General features: G+C 41.2%; 2 protein-coding genes across 3 annotated transcripts in view; both read right to left on the bottom strand.

Moving 5' to 3' along the window:
- Positions 1-404, bottom strand: part of TTLL12 (tubulin tyrosine ligase like 12) — a 29709-nt gene extending 29305 nt beyond the window's left edge. For both annotated transcript variants that reach the window (XR_013922922.1, XM_080354813.1), the window contains exon 1: positions 265-404. Coding sequence is in view for 1 of the 2 variants with exons in the window: in XM_080354813.1 (XP_080210939.1) it covers positions 265-384 (120 nt within the window). In the remaining variant the exon portion in view is untranslated. The remainder of the gene's footprint in view (positions 1-264) is intronic.
- Positions 405-12851: 12447 nt separating this feature from the next.
- The window catches only part of SCUBE1 (signal peptide, CUB domain and EGF like domain containing 1), a gene marked incomplete at its 3' end in the record, with an annotated part of 203564 nt that continues 200381 nt past the window's right edge, over positions 12852-16034 (bottom strand). The window contains exons 21-23 of the mRNA XM_080363809.1: positions 15222-15374; positions 14113-14192; positions 12852-13004 (exon numbers count right to left, since the gene is read on the bottom strand). Of these exons, the coding sequence (XP_080219935.1) occupies positions 12852-13004; positions 14113-14192; positions 15222-15374 (386 nt within the window). The remainder of the gene's footprint in view (positions 13005-14112; positions 14193-15221; positions 15375-16034) is intronic.

The raw sequence follows: 16034 nt of genomic DNA, 5'->3' as shown, positions 1-16034 counted from the left end.
TCTTCGCTCTCTTCTTCACCCGGCTGGGAGAGGGGGACCCGCTCCCCACCGCGGCTTCCGTGAGGAGAGCCTGCACCCCACGCTCCCCTCACCACCGCGGGCGGGGGCTGCTTCACACCCAGCTGGGGAAGCGAGGAGAGTGGACCCCCCGCCCCACCGTCTCCTCGCTGAGGGAAACACCGTGCGGGGCCCCTCGCCCCCGGTTGGAGGGGCTTCTCTCAGCGCTGTTCCCACTCCCCCCCGCAACAGCCCGCAGCCTCTCACCTCGCCACGCAGTTTGCGGCACAGGCTCTCCCAGTAGCGCCCTGGGACCCCCGAAGCGCGGAGCGCGGCCCCGTGCAAGGCCACGAAGGCCGCCAGATCCTCCTCACCGTCCCCCGACATGGCCGCACGCCGCCGCTACCCGGGAGGGAGCTGCGCGCGCGTGGCGGGGCCAGGGGCGGGGCTTCTCCGCGCCGAGAGGCGGTTGCGGCCGTTAGCGGCGGCCGTTAGGCAGCGTCTCGCCTCAGGGCGGGGCGCAATTAGTTTCCAAGCAGGCGCTGGGAGAAGGGGTCTGAGTGGGATTTAGTCTGTGGAGCCCGTGTGGGTTCTGCTTGTTATAGAATCGTGCAGTCATGGAATCATACAGTCATTTCAGTTGGAAGAGACCCTCGGGATCATCGCGACCCGCTCCGGGGACAGCGGCAGGTGGGGAGTTTGACTGGGGCGGTACACCTGTCGAAGCGTAATGCTGGTGTCCTAAGGCAAGCTCAGGGAGGACAGAAACCTCCCGCGGAGCAGAAGGGCAAAAGCTCGCTTGATCTTGACCTAACACTGGCACTAAACCATGTCCCTGAGAACCTCATCTAAACGCCTTTTAAACACCTCCAGGGATGGTGACTCCACCACTTCCCTGGGCAGCCTGTTCCAGTGCCTGACAACCCTTTCTGGGAAGAATTTTTCCCTAATACCCAATCTAAACCTCCCCTGGTGCAACTTGCGGCCATTTCCTCTTGTCCTGTCACTTGCTACTTGGGAGAAGAGACGAACACCCTCCATGCTACAACCTCCTTTCAAGTTGTTCTGTCCTTAAGCTTTAGTAAAAACAGCATTCGTTGTGCAGTCCTGGCCACAAGACTTTGAGTTTCCCAGTGTTTTGTGATGGTGGGGCAGTTTTGGGAAGGCCCCAGCTATAACCCCTGAAGTGGGTTACAGGTGACATGTGAGGGGGGCATAAATACTGGCCACAGCCATGGGCAGAGCTTCTTTTGAGTTGTGTGCGAAGAAGTAAAACTCACACCCCATAGGGTGCCAAACAGTCATTCTCTAAATTGAAGTTGTGTGGTTGTGGTGGTGTGGGGGATTTTTTTGTTGTTGGTTTTGTTTTGTTTGTTTTGTGTGGGGTTTTTTTTGTTTGTTTGTTTAACTTTGACAAGTGAATTTTAACATATAGGACACTCTTAAATATCTCGCGGTGTAAGAGGAAGGTGTGTTCTTTGCAAGCACCTGTAGCAGGGTAGTGGCTTCCCAGTATTTTTTCTTGTGTTTATTCACAGAAGACATTTGTAAGAAAACCCATTCCTTCTCAGATTTTGTAGGGAATAAAGTCTAAACCAGTTTAAGCTGTGGCTCCCTAAACATTATTAGTAGCTTTGGTCTTAACTCAGGCATGGTAATAAGCTACAAGAGCAAAGCAAGGTGTCTGACCCTGGTGGCTGCTGGGAGCACAGGCCAGGGCTTTACTGTGCCTGCTGTTGTGGCTGGGAGCATCCACATTGCTCCCTCTGTGGACTGTCTGCTACAGGGACTGCGGAAACTGCTTTTCCTGCAAGCCTGTCCTCAAATCAAGCCAGGATCGGACTTCAGCACCGCTCCTGCTGGCAGCACGGCACCGTGCTCCCAGGCGTGTCCTACAGCCCTGGAAATAGAAGGCAGGTTCTAGAAATGGGAATTTAGGGTCAGTAGCTGGTCAAGAAATCCCCAAATTCATGGAGAGCAGTCAATGGAGAATGTATATGAATGCTGAAGAAATACTTCTTTGTTCACTGCCCTGTCTTCTGTTGCTGCTCTGGTGTCCCAGAGCAATTGGTTTCTCCATATAATCACAGAGTTACCAGGTGGAGGGTCTATATATTAAAGTGCTGCGACACAGTAGAAAGAGATTAAAAATTTTGCCTACATGCTGTAACTATACATCACTGTTCTGCAGTTGAGGATATAGCACAATTCTCAGGTGGATATCTGAATAGTAAATGCAAGCAAATCTTCCTCTGTGCCTGAGACTCTGTCTGCTTCACTACGTGCTGTGTTCCCACACTTCCCCAGCATAAAGGCTTTACTGGGATGTCATTAAGGACACCTACCTGATTAACAACAGAAGATCAAAAAACAGTTGTATTTCCAGTGTTCCTTGACTGCGTTCTCACGATGGTACTCTGAATTTGAGGATGTTTTTGCTAATATTGTGGTTTGGAAAAAGAGGATGGCTATGGTGGTGGTCTTGCACTGGTATTATAAAATGTGGAGACTGGATCACTTACCAGTCCTATGGGTGTCCTGCTTACCGACAAGGTTCCCATTGCCACCCTTCCTTCATTTCTGTCTTTGTCATAGGCTACATACGTGATGGCGCGTTACGTATGCACACAACATGACATGGTTCTACATGGCCTATATCAAGGATAGCAAGTTACATATCTTGGGTTTTTGCATAGATTTTGTTCACTATACAAAATGTTGTCTCAAGCTGGGAGTGTTTACTACTGGTTATTTGTTTACTTCTTTTTTTTTGCCAGATGACTTTGCAAAAATGAGAGTTCCCAGAAAATATATATCAATTTTATAGTTAAGTCAAACCTTTTAATTACAACAACAGAAAAAAAAAAAAAGGTCAATCTTCTTTCACTAGACAGACCAAATAAAATAAGTGGGATGTATTTTCATTTCTTTGTTCAGTAGAGCCACAGTGATCATGCCCTGGCCAGGGGCAAGGGGAATGTGATCCTGCTCCAACATGACATTTACATAACTCTTTTCCTTGCCAAGTGCAGGCAGGTGTTTTCTCACTGGTTGTTTGCACTTCCACCTCCCTTTGGGTAGGAGTTCTGGCACCCGGCCAGCTGTCCAGGTTGTTTGGGGGAGCTTGCAGATCTGGAGGCAGGCTACAATGCAGCTGATAAACTCTCCAGTGATAATAAGACACAGTCAGAATCACTGGGGTTAGGAGTAAGGACCCTGAGACACTGAGCAACTCTGAGTGAGCTATTCCCTGAACTTGCCCAACAGTTACCTAATGCACTTATTCAGCTGCTGTCCTTGGCAGCCTATCCCACTGTTTTGATGGTTTTCCACAACAGGAGTAATTCCTGGAGCATGGAGCAGAGTCCAGCACTTGCCACTATCCTGTCACTGCTTCAGCTGCACAGTGAGGCTTCTGCGAGCAGTCGTTCCTACTCTGTGGCATAGATCACTTGTGATCCCTGAGCCATAGCTCAGAGATACCACTGTCAGCCTCTCATTATGACAACAGGTATTTGTGGATAATCTTTGCAAAGAAAAAGTTACCACAGTATGTTATTCTCATTGTTTTCTTAGGAAGAGTGACTAATTTTCAGTGCCTGAACAATGCAGTCTGTACACTCAGCCAAAGTGCTTGTTAAATTTAATGGCTTACTTTACATAGGTATTTGAAGAGAATGCAAAAAGTTCTCAGCAAGGCTGATCTACCCCAGTCTAATGTAAGAGCCTTTACCCTTCTGGCGCTACCTGTAGAGGGCCAATCCATGCAGCCCTTGTGCCCCTGTCACAGCAGTCCCCAATGACTTACCCACCACTATTTCATTTAGTTCCTGCCTGGCAGCAGCCTGTAGCGGCAATTTATCATGATTTAGCATATGTGAACAAGCATTTGCCCCCAGCAAATACAACTGGAGTTTTACAGAGTTTTGTGAAATTGGCAGTTTCTGGCTTTATTCCAAATGTTTATGGCTATCTGATCACAATAGATCTGATGTGCATTCCCCACGTCATTTTCCTGCTGTTTCTGACTCCTAAATAAATACCATATGGGATAAAATGCAGGGATGGGCATTTATGGTACTTCTTTTGATTTATCTTTTAAATATAGAAACATTTTGTAGCAAAACTAGTCTGTGGCAACCTAGAGCAAATGCATCTATGTTTATGTTGCTTGTCTAGCAACATGATATGACAGAAATTTGTTGGGGCACAAGGCAGCAGCAGCAAGACCCCCACAGGGTTGGGAGAAAGCAGACTGCAGCCCATTGTTAGCTTCACATGCTATAGGATTTCAAGCACAGCTATGTAAAGCAGAAGGAGAAAAAATACACCATGGCAGGGCAATGTCTCCTAAAAATGCTCTGGGAATGATGTAAGGTTTGCAACTTACATAAGGATTTGGAGACATGTTGCCAGCGATTCACTGCTGACTGTCCATTTAGATGTTATTTGTAAGTGGGAAAAATAGCCATTTATTTTGATTGTATAGAACAGGGCCCTTTTGTGGCACCAGGAGTCAGTCAGTGTTGGTGGCTGAACAAAGAATCCGTCTTCACTTACCTGCTGGGCTGCACCTGAGTGCTGTTCATCAGGCCATTATGTTTTGTGAGCTTGTTGGGAAGTCATGGAGAAATCAGAGATGAGAACAGACCCCTCCTGTGATTCCCGCCAAGCAATGCCTATTTCAGTAAACTAGAATCTTGTACTCCAGTGCACATTATCACAACAGATGAACTTTCAGTGACTTTCACCCTTGTGTGCAGATACTTCATTACCAGTAATTAATTTGACTTCCAATCAACTTTAGGAACTATTGAGTTCAGCTTTTGTCTGTCTTTGATGGGAGCTGATTTTCTGTTAGTCCTTTCAAGCTTTGAAGCTATAAAGAGAACTGAGTGCCATCTCACATGGCACCGTCTGTAGGGTGATAAAGGGCATGCTGTATCTTGGAGCATTATGAGGGTAACTGCCCAGTTTTTTGCAGCCAGTCATAATTTAGCTGCGTCTCTCTTTATGTCTTTCAAATCTGTCGGCGACACCAATAGTCACCAGGCATACTGATAGTATTTATATCATTTACAACATACATAAAATCAGTGGGGCATGCTGTCATTTGATGAACACTTTCTCTGAACAAGATAAACTGCTTACACAAGAGCATCCACAGAGTACCACGCACTGTGCTGGTATGTGAGGTCTCCTGCCTGTTCTACAGTAGGTGGCTGCTGCAGTGTTAACAATGCCCTACAGGCTGTGCACATCCCTAATGAGTGCTGCTAAGTGGCAAACCTGGTGTCAGGTGTTATCAACTCAATAACATCCATGGGTTTTGTCTGCCCTAGCATGCTGCGTACCCTTGGTGACAACTTGCACTTCTTGCACTGCGAAAGATGATTTAAATGAGATCTAACTGAACTATTGATGTCACTACAGTCTATTTTCTGTCAGTCTGTCATAATCCATTTTTATCATTACCAGCATCAGGAGTTTCACTTAGGCCACTGATGGTACAAATTCTACTTGCTTTGTAATCTCAGACTGCAAAAGTGTAACTATCATCGTAAAATTCAGCAGCAAGAAGGGCCTTGGCAAACGCACTTTTTTACAGCAGAGCTAGAGGGAGAAAGGACACTTGATCTTTCCTTAAATCATCATTTTAGGTGCAAGTGTAGTTTCTTCTCTTCCTAGTCCTCAGTGGGATAAGCACAAGGTGAGTTTGGAAGTCACTGGTCTTCTCGGCAGCTTGTGGTGGGAACAGCCCATCAGGCCACCAGTGGAGAGCTTCCTTCCTCTTTCTTTGACACTGCTTTTCAATAGAGGGGTGTGGGAAAGGGCACCTGTATGAGGTATACATGATAACACCAGAGTTATTTTAAGAAATGGTTAAAGGTGCTGGAGGGACATTGACGTGGTGCTGTGCTGTAGCCAGGATTTCTTCTTGCTCTGAAAAACCCTCCTTGAAGTCTATTTGGAAGGAATTCTGTGTCCCAGCAGGCATAAATTCCAGTTGTTCGATGAGAAAGAAAAAGCCCTCTGTTGCCAAAAGATGAAAATTAGACCAAAATATGTAAACGCTATGAAGAGTTGTTCTCTTCTGATTCCTATGTACACTGCACTGGAGTATTTTCCACGTACAAAAATAAATGTCAGGCAGGGTATCCATTCCATTTTATGTTTATTATGAAAGTGATTTTAACAAAAGTTTTATTACATGCTTCATTTTGAGCTTTGACATAGAAATCAAAGCCATTAATATACAGAGGCAAAAGGAAATGTATTTTCTTATAAGGTACATTTACAACAACATTTTCTACTACAAATCTGACAGTATTGTTAAAATATTGGTAAAGCCCAGACCACTGTATTTTATTTTCTAAGTATCAAATTTTGTACAGTTATTCACTATCTTTGCTCTAAACTATCATGGTACATTTCATATGGAAATAGCTGTTTGTACATAATTTACATTGGTAATAAAGCTTAGAAGTCCCAGCAGCATCTACAAGGGTTTAGTTCCAAATGTCACTCTTGCCCAGTGATTTACAGAGAGCAAGTTGGTACAGAAGCCAATATTACGCTCCAGGTATTTTCCCCTGAAATCTGGTCTACCAGAAATTCCTGCTTAACAGATGATGGATGTGATGACAGTGAACTTTATGCAGGTGAAGCCACAACTGACCTCGGTGGCACTTTTGCCTTAAAAGGGCTCTATGAGCTGATCCATCCAGTTCAAGGCTTTATCACTTCCACTGCTACCTATGAGCACAGAGATACTGTACCTTTCCTTGTCCTTATAGTATATTTGGGTATAACCTTTTGACTTCCCTTTTATTTCTGAGTTTTGTGTTGTTTCTTATCCTAACAATGGAAGAACTAATACTAGCTTTAAAGTACGTATTCTTTATATGTTGTGAAAATGGCAAGCACTTCAGAATGACACTTGATAGTCAACTCTATGAAAATCAGCAGGTTAAATTGCCCTGGAAAACTCCTCCTATGATGCCACTGAGACTGCACAAGTAACAGGAGCAGTGATCTGGAAAGGTGAATCTGACTACTGACCACCTCCACCCCAGTCTCCTAAAGTACCTTTTTAAGCACCATGTGGAGTATCTGCTGCTGTCAATGCAAATTAACGGCCTTTCTAAGGTATAAAACATAGAAAACAATATTTACAAAATAATTTTAATTAAAAAAGTAACAAAACCAAACTCTAAAAAACTATATTTTCACAATCAATAAAATAAAGTTTAATTAAGCAAAGCTACTTATTTTTCTAGATTTTAGAAATTTAGCTAAAATTGAATTGCAATTGTTTGTATATCTTTAAAGTTGTTATCTCCGCTTTCTGAATACAGATGGTTTAAATTATTACATCTAAAGGTACTTCTGTACATTTAACTCTTGTATATTACATATTAATTTCATAGATTAAAAGCTTAGTGATGAAACGGAATAAATAAATGAAATATCAAACTGGAATTGTATATATTCAGATACTTAGATAACAGTTTTTTGACATTAAGAGTTTATTTCCCATTCTGTTTCTACTCAGATGAAAAACGTTACAGTAAAACATGACACTTCTCTCTGAATCCAGGTCTCACACTGAGAAGTAAGTTCATGTTACCTTATAGAGATCTCCCTTCTTCCATAAATTCTTATGCAAGTTGTTGGGTTTTTTTGGTTGGTTGGTTATTTTCTTTTCTTTCTTTTTTTTTTTTTCCTTTCCCAAGTGCTTACAACAGTCTCTCATCCTAGAAAACTATTTCATTAAAGTCTCTAAGTATTTAGAGTCTATAGAACCTCTCCGCTTACTACTGTTCCTGTCAATTGGTGGTTTTAAGCTATGAAAAAAATGCAACTACTTGAACTCATGATACAGGCACAAATAACTGCGTGCGTTGCTCACTCTCATCATTAGAAAAGGGAAAATCCAAACCCCCGAGTGGCTGAGAAATTTACCACTGCGTTCAGTTGCTGAAGATTTCACTCCAACTCCTTTCTTATGAGCACTCAAAGGTATTTGGAGTCCAGCCATGGGAACTGTCACAGAGCAGTTAGGTTTTGCTGCTAAGGGCCTGTCAGCAGTTCCTGTATCAGAGTCATACCACTACTTTTGCTCCTGAAGTTCATAACTTGTTCTTTGCAATATTAAAACTGGCTTGTTCACTGATAAGACTGAGCTGAGAAATCTGAATGTGCTGGTCAGGCTTACAAAGGGATATGGGGTGGGGTGTGACTTTCCTCTTTGAAGGCTGAATGCACGTAGGTGTTTGTTTGTGTGGCATCACCCTTGCATTCTGCTTGCAGGCAGAGAGGGCTACAGGTGAGCTGTGCTCTTCCAAAACCAGCTGGCAACTCAGAATAAGGACTCTCTGAAAACTCTGTGACTAAGCCTGTATTTATTTAAGGTAGTTTAAAACTGAACTAAACTAAACCTAGCTTACTAGGTAAGCTGGTTTTAAGTGAGCTTACTTCTTTTAAGTAATATAAAGTTGATGCATAGGAAAGATGAGTCTAAATCTTTAGCTGTTATAACACACTGTGATTTAACTTTATAGGGGAGGCATAATGAGGAAATAAGTTTATTTTGAAAAGTTGCTCTACAGGTAAAAAATCTAATGTTATGATGGGAAAAGGAAGGCAGGGCAAGAAAATGGGCTGACAGAAGACTTCAGCAGCTTTAAATCCAGTTTTGATGAGGTAAATCTTCAGGGAGAGTAAGTCTTGCTATTGCGGTCAAGATGCAGGTGCCAAGGTATTGAACACTGAAAGCTGATGCTTCCCGCACTCAAATGACACACACAGGCACCCTGCCCATAGCAATCACTAATGAGCACTTTCATGGCACGACATAGGGCTTGATTAGCAACTTCTGATTGTTGCAGGCTCCTGGACTGCAGCAGGTATACAGGTGGTGATTTGGTGGCATGTCAAAATTTTTAGGGATGATTCACGACCACCTCACTAAAAATAAGTGCAGTATTTAAAGCAGGAGGAGAGGCTTAAAATAGTAAGTGCTACAGGGTACAGCTTTTAAGCATAAAGGAATTTGCAAATTGAAAATGCAAAGCTCAGTTTGTGATGTGGAACTGGGCAATCACAAATGGACACTTGTTCAGCCTTCCTGTAACAAAACATAAACATGTTGTTGCACCTATCCTGCATACAATGTGCAATTCTATAAAAACAGACACAGGGCTGTATTTATTGAATATGTTTAAATGTAATATTTCATGGTTAGGGTAAAAGCCAAAATGTTATATTCTGCGATGTACTGATTCATTTCACAAAGCTGGTTATCTTAAAGGTGGCCATACTTCTCCTTATATGGTTTTTGATCCCAATAATGTCTATGTCTTCTCCATACAAGACATTCCTTGTTGTTGTACTGTTATTGTGTAGCAGCAATATGCTCTCTGAGTTAGGACAATGAAGACATCCTACATCTGCATTAATGAATGAAGAACAGAGCTCACCTTCTATTTGGTGACCATGAGTTCCTATAACTATAAATCTAGTATGAAAGTCCAAGTATTTTTAACTTTTAGAGCTGATATAAGAACTGATGTAAGATGTTGTTGTACAAATCAGCTGAAAAAGGTTCAGACAGTCCTGTATACCTGTCATTACTTATTTCATTACAAATTTTCACATCCAAGGGCATTTCTGTGCAGAGCTGCAAACATTCAAACCGGACTCATTTTCTAAATAGATCACCTATAAAACCCTACATATTCAGAAGCATTTCACTGTATAGTTTTGAAGACCAAATCATTCTCTTTCACTGCTTACAGCAACACAATTTGCTGCAGAACTTCTTGAGCACCTCACATCCTGATTGCAGAGTCCATGCCCTTCCATGGCTTCAGAGAACATGAGCTAACACACACTCTCAGGTTGTCTGTCAAGATGAACCAGACAAAACCCTGGTTTTGTCTAATGTGGTTTTAAGTCAGGGCAAGTTGTACCAGAACTAAATGCAGCTGGTCCCTCCTTGATTCCCCTCTTACAGCTCTACCAAGGTCCCACTAGCAGTGGCCACAACTGGCATGTGTCCCTCTCATAGTTGTTATCTGGCACTGGATTCTCCATGTAGCTGAGAACCTGAAAAATGTTACAGTGCTGCTGGTGGTGTCTGGACTCATGAGGCAATTGCTTGCAGCCGTGTTCCAGACAGAAAGTCTGTCCTGCTTGGTACCAGTGTTGTACAGTGGTATTATGTCCAAACACGTGGGTTGTTAAGCACAAATTTTAGCACATATTTCACTAAATTCACTGCATAGCATCAGGTTCCAAAGTTCACTTGTTGAAGTTTGAAATGCTGAAGATCACTGTAAATTTTTCAGCAAATAAAGAAGTTTTTTTTTTCTATATCTTTCAGATCTTTTCCTTCATATCTTTCAGTAGAATGGCTGCAATCCTGACTGATTCTAATCATTCCAGATAACCTATGAGACTTTTAAATACTGTTTAGCTGAAGTAGCTTTTTACCTAAATGCTCATAAATAATTGAGTACCTAAAAAGATTTTTTAATTTTTTTTTTTTAAGATTTTTTTTCCCCTACAAATAACTCCTGTTAAGGGAATAAAAACCTGTAATTTTTTTCGTTCCAGGCATGCACTGAATCTAGGACTGACGAGATGTTCTCCTTCGAATGTCCGCCTTTAGTAGCCCAGAATGAATATTTAGTAAAAGTAGTTTCAACATCCTCACAAAAAGTCAGGTTTAGCAGCCTTCAAAAGAGGACTTTTATGTTACATTTTGAAAGGAGGGTTAATATATATATACATATATGTTAAAGAGAAAGCTCATCAAAGACCTAAGATCTGTGAGTGAAAAAGTTGCGTTGTTAAACCCTAAGTTAAAACTGTTCAGGCACAGAAAGATAAAAATTAGGCTCTTCAACAGAAAGTAACGAAAGCAAGCAAAACTACAAGCTGACCAAGTAGAAAAATTCAACATAATACTTAAGGTGTCCCTAAGAAACAGCATATTCAACCACTAGTAGCCAACAGAAAACAATCTTGTAAATTTTAACATTACTTGCTCAAAGTCAAAATGAAGTGTAAGAAGTTAACCATAACCACCTTTGATGTATGTCCTTGAGAGTGTCCAAGGGTTTGCTAAATGACAGGGTAGATAAAATGCAGTGAAGCAAAACTGTATGTTTGTCTTTTTGTGAAACAATGTTGGCATGACTTGTGGGATCAAAAGGGAAAATGATCTACAAGGGGAAGGGACTTAAAAGGAAGTAGGCTGAAATACTAATCAAATTAGCTCCTCTCTCATTGAAATTAGCTCCTGTGCCAGGAAACAGCAGGAAACACAGGATTTACCTCATCTAAACCGACCAGTACCTGTCATTCTGTGAGGAAGGCCTGACCGCACGGCTAACGCTCTCCTGCAGGCCATACAGTCTCCGCGGTTGATGGGCACCGCAGCTACAAATTTGTGACAAAAGGCAGTGCCAGGTCTCTAAAGACTGAAGGGCCTGGCCTCCAACTCATCTGTAAAACTGGGTCCTCTTCACCCCCTCACCCTCCTTAGAGTCTGGGCCTGTGACACAGGTGTGTTCCCAGCATTTTAGAGCTGGCAGCTCCAACATGAATTCCTCCTTGGTGAGCTCCTCCCATGTGTGTCATCCTCAGGGGTAACTCGGTCTGCATGTGAGGGGTGCCCAAGGAAAAGGCAAGAGCTGACCCTTTACTGGACAGCAGTTGCATCTTAACTGATGTTCATTTTCCTGGAATAAGGTATGTTGAAAGAGATTGTCCCAGAGTAAACCATTATCTAGTAGTATAAAACTCCAAAAGGCTTCAGTTTGGTGTAAATGGAAGTGACAAGCACTTGGAGAAGTCATTTAATCATCTAAGCAAAGTTACAAATAGATATGAGTAAATAGGTTGTGTGGGAGTAAAGATTTAAGCATGAATAATATTTACAGTTACTAAAGATAACATTACTAATGTACCCACAAATAGAAGTATATATTTATATATTTATATATTGTACTTACTTAGATGCTCTATTAACAGAAAGAAAAACAAGACTACTACTGTTGTTGTTGTTGTTCATTTCTCACCTATCCTATTGTAAATGCCTTCAAAGGGACCAACTGGTATATAGAAATCCAGAGCTAAATCTGTTTCAATGGAGTAATTGACAGTGGCAAACCTCTGAAGAAGTTTAGAAGAGGACAGATAAAAACACTCGGACATTAGAGCACGGGACTCAATCTTAAGTAATTCATAGAACAAAATTATACATCTGTTTCTTTTTTTTTTTCTTTTCTTTCTTCTTTTTTTTCCCTTTTGATTTCTACTTGGACAGAACTTCCACTAACCCACAAATAAGAAATAACAAAATTTAGATTGTTTTGTTTTCTTCTAAAGATTCAAATATAAACTTCAAGTGCAATTCAAAATCCAAATATTATTTATACTACATACTTCTTTCTACAACTTATCTGCAGGTAGTTTCATCAGATTTGAATAGATTCCTTCTTTGCCTCGATGAACGTTATTGTTGATGAAAAGTAAAAAAGCTAGAAAGAATATTTTTCACATAATGTAATTTCAAATGGGAAGTGAAGATACACTAGTGCAGACACAAATTTGGATCTTCAACTAGATGCACTCGAGGATGCAGACTTTTTTTGTAGTAAAAATCCCATTCAGAACATTGGCTTTTAATGGTTATATTAATAAAACATTATAGGTATTCTTCAATATACAATTGAAAACAAAGACTGCAAAAAAGAGCCTTCAAATTAGCAAATGTTTCTACTATGGAGGAAAGACAATATTTGACAGGAATGCAAAGTAACCCAAAATTGAATACCACTAGACTATTTGTATGGTCGTAGAAATCTGGAAACTTTTGATCGCAGTAGCTTGATAAATGATCTTGGAAACATCTCTTTTGACTCTTGTGCTGTGTACTTGAAATAGTTTTGTGGATGTGCCAGTACATCAAAGAGAGCTTTAATCAGTTTCTTGTCCTATGGGAGACAACATACATATTGGATAAATACATGGTTTGCATTTAGCGTCAAAATTAATGAACAACATGCAAAACTTTACTTGGGTAAATCAGTGTAAGGAAACTACTCAATGTTGCTGTAGATTTTTATACTGATAAATCTTTCTGTAATGCTGGATGTTTTTTCGCAATTAATATTCCTGGAAGGTCCTGAACTGAGAGTGCAGATGCTGGATTAACACAAACCAGCTGCAGAAGGTGGGCATTAGAATTGCAAACTGCCTGTTTCACGCTGCTGTCCAGGGCCTTCCCTCCACGAAGAAGAGAGAAGGCTGCTTTTCTGTGATGCTGAGCTCTTTAAGTACCTTCTCTTGTACCCTGGTAAAGCCTTGATTCTGGGCCTCAACTGAGCCCGTGCCTGACCGTATACACTGTGGCTGAGACCTGAGCAGACTCAAAGCTCTAGTGAGAGAACACTGGCAGGGCGGGGGCAGGGCTGGCCAGGGAACTGGCTGTTCATCAGCTCCTGTCCTTCCAAGCCATACATTTACAAGGCTGAATTTTGCCTTCTGAGCAGTCTTTTTTTTTTTGTTCTTTTCAGGTTTAAGCAGTTAGTTGTGGCAGCCCAGCAGCCTTCTTCCCCAATTCCCTCCAATGAGTTGCTTGTGCCTTTGGAAAACTGTTTCATAGGCGGCTTACAATGCTACATTATGGTTATGTCTTGTTGAGGCAGAACAGTGATTTAAGTAAACACATTTTTTAATGCACAGGAAATTCTAACTTAATGACTCATTTAAACACATGCCAGACGGAGGCTGAAGAAGGCTCTTTGAACAATAGGTTTTTCATTCTTCCTTGACTGATTTTTCTAATATAAAATCACATTAGCATACATTTCATTTAGTTCCTGATTCAGCAAAGATGTACACATGTGCTCACCCCAGCTGAGCTACTGATTTTGTGCTGCTCCAAATACCAGCATAAACCTCAGAAGACAGAGAATTTAATTTGGGGTCACACTTGAGGTTTAAATATTATGACCTTATCAGAGTAATGAGAACTATCTCAGGAAAATATTTAGCAAAAGGAATTCTTAGTTAGCCTCAGATAAAGCAGAACTTTCTTACCTTTAGGATTTCTTGATGGTTTTCTGATGCATATAACCGTCCATCTCGAACAATGTCTTCTATTAGTTGTTGGTAATCCTCTGAAAAATAAAGATCAGTTGAGTGACTGTCTGTGACATCCTTTGGATGGATAATACCCAGAACTCCTCCTCAAGACAGAGTGGAGAAATGTAGCATTCAGTTTATTATTCAGTGTAACTCAAGACACTGTAGTCTAATCACGTTAACATTCTGTACTGCTTTAGCCTGGTAATTTTGAATTATCCTTACAAATACTAATTTATCGACAGAAAACCACTCCCTCCAGATAATAATGCTTTATTCTGTGCATTTTAGAGATAAGAAAGCTGGCCAGGGATATGAAATGACTGTCAGAGGTTACACAGCAGCACAGTTAGGAACGGATCCTTGTATTCTGCTCTGAGAACAGCTCTCATTTTGATTCTTGAATCACCAGCTTAATACAGATTTTCTCATCATTCACAAAATTGCACTCGTGTTTGGAAGAGAGATGGACTAACAGCTGCCAAAGGTATCACAGAAAAGTCTTAGTTTTGTTAAAACGGAAATAATCTCAATGTCCCAAAATATACAGTTTAAAGCGTAATTTATATGACAAGCCAGACTGGTTTAAAATGTAGATTTATTAAAGTGGTTACTGAAAAAATATTTATTTTGCATCATTGTTTTTTTCTTCTAGACTTTGGACTTTATTAATTTATACTTTTCAAATTTTTGTGGGTTACCAGTAGGACTTGATGAAGAGGTTTCCTAAAGTGCAAGGCAGCCAATGTTATTCTCATTATGCAAGGGATAAATGCCAATTAAAAGGAGTCACACTGAATACAGTGGGATAAGGATTAAGTTTAAAGAATTCTGTGTAACTTGTTGCCCGTCCTTAAAGTATTAGAAAAAGTAATAAGAATAAAATTAGGCATTATTTCAAAGTCTTTGCAACCGGTTTTAAAGTAATTAAATGAACTAAAAGTTGAACTACATCAAGTTTTTCCTCATTCTTCTCTCCCTGTCATCAACATAAAAGAGATTCTAAAGGATGATTTTCTAGAATTCAGATATAACACACAGATGGAAAACAATCCCTTTCTCACCATCGTAAGTCACATATGGGACCTGAAATCCTTTGCCACTGTTTCCTTCATTTGACTTGAACTGAATCCAGAGCTTCCTTGATCTTGAGGTAAATGCAATAGGTCTCTCGTAAGTCTGACATGTTTCATATGTAGTAATTGAGGTAGGAGAAGCTAGAAAGAAGGTTAAATAAATAAATGTTATTTATATAAAATTGCTATCACTATTACTTATTTTGTGTACGAGTCTAGCATTGAATTCCAGGGTTCCCATATGCTGGGCCCAGACAGGTAAAAAACAAATCAGCTGTTCCCCAGGTAGATGCAGTAACCAGCTTGTACCACACTCATTTTGGGGAGTTCAGCTGAGAGGAATAAACCACTTACCAGAATGTAAGAGCCTGGTGTCATGGTTCTGACCGAAAGATCATCGTGCACCAAGGGGTTAGGGAACCACAGAACAGTTAACCACCTGGGTATAGCCAGGCCTGTGCTGGGCTGTATGTCCAGTGTGGCCTTCGGGCCTGTGTTGTGTGGCACAAACCCCACAACTGCAGGATAACCTTGGCCTGCTCTCTGTCATGAGAGGAACTTGCAGGCAGGTCCCACTTGGTACCACTGATTGTGCTACTGCCTGTCCTTGCCTTTATCTAAAAGTGCAGCAAGAAGTTCTCATGAGAACATTGTTTCTGTTTGACAGGAGAAATTATATATAGAGTTGTTTCCTTGTAAGAAAAGCCTGTAATGGCTTGAATAACTGAAAGGGCAAAATCTCTTCTGTGGACAGTCTGCCCAGCATGCTGCGTGTGGATCAGAGGCCTGTTTGATGCCTGC

Source organism: Nesoenas mayeri (assembly GCF_963082525.1).
Source record: "Nesoenas mayeri genome assembly, chromosome: 1".
NCBI lineage: Eukaryota > Metazoa > Chordata > Aves > Columbiformes > Columbidae > Nesoenas > Nesoenas mayeri.
The sequence above is the reverse complement of the archived record's forward strand: the minus strand, read 5'-3'. Positions and strand labels throughout refer to the sequence as shown.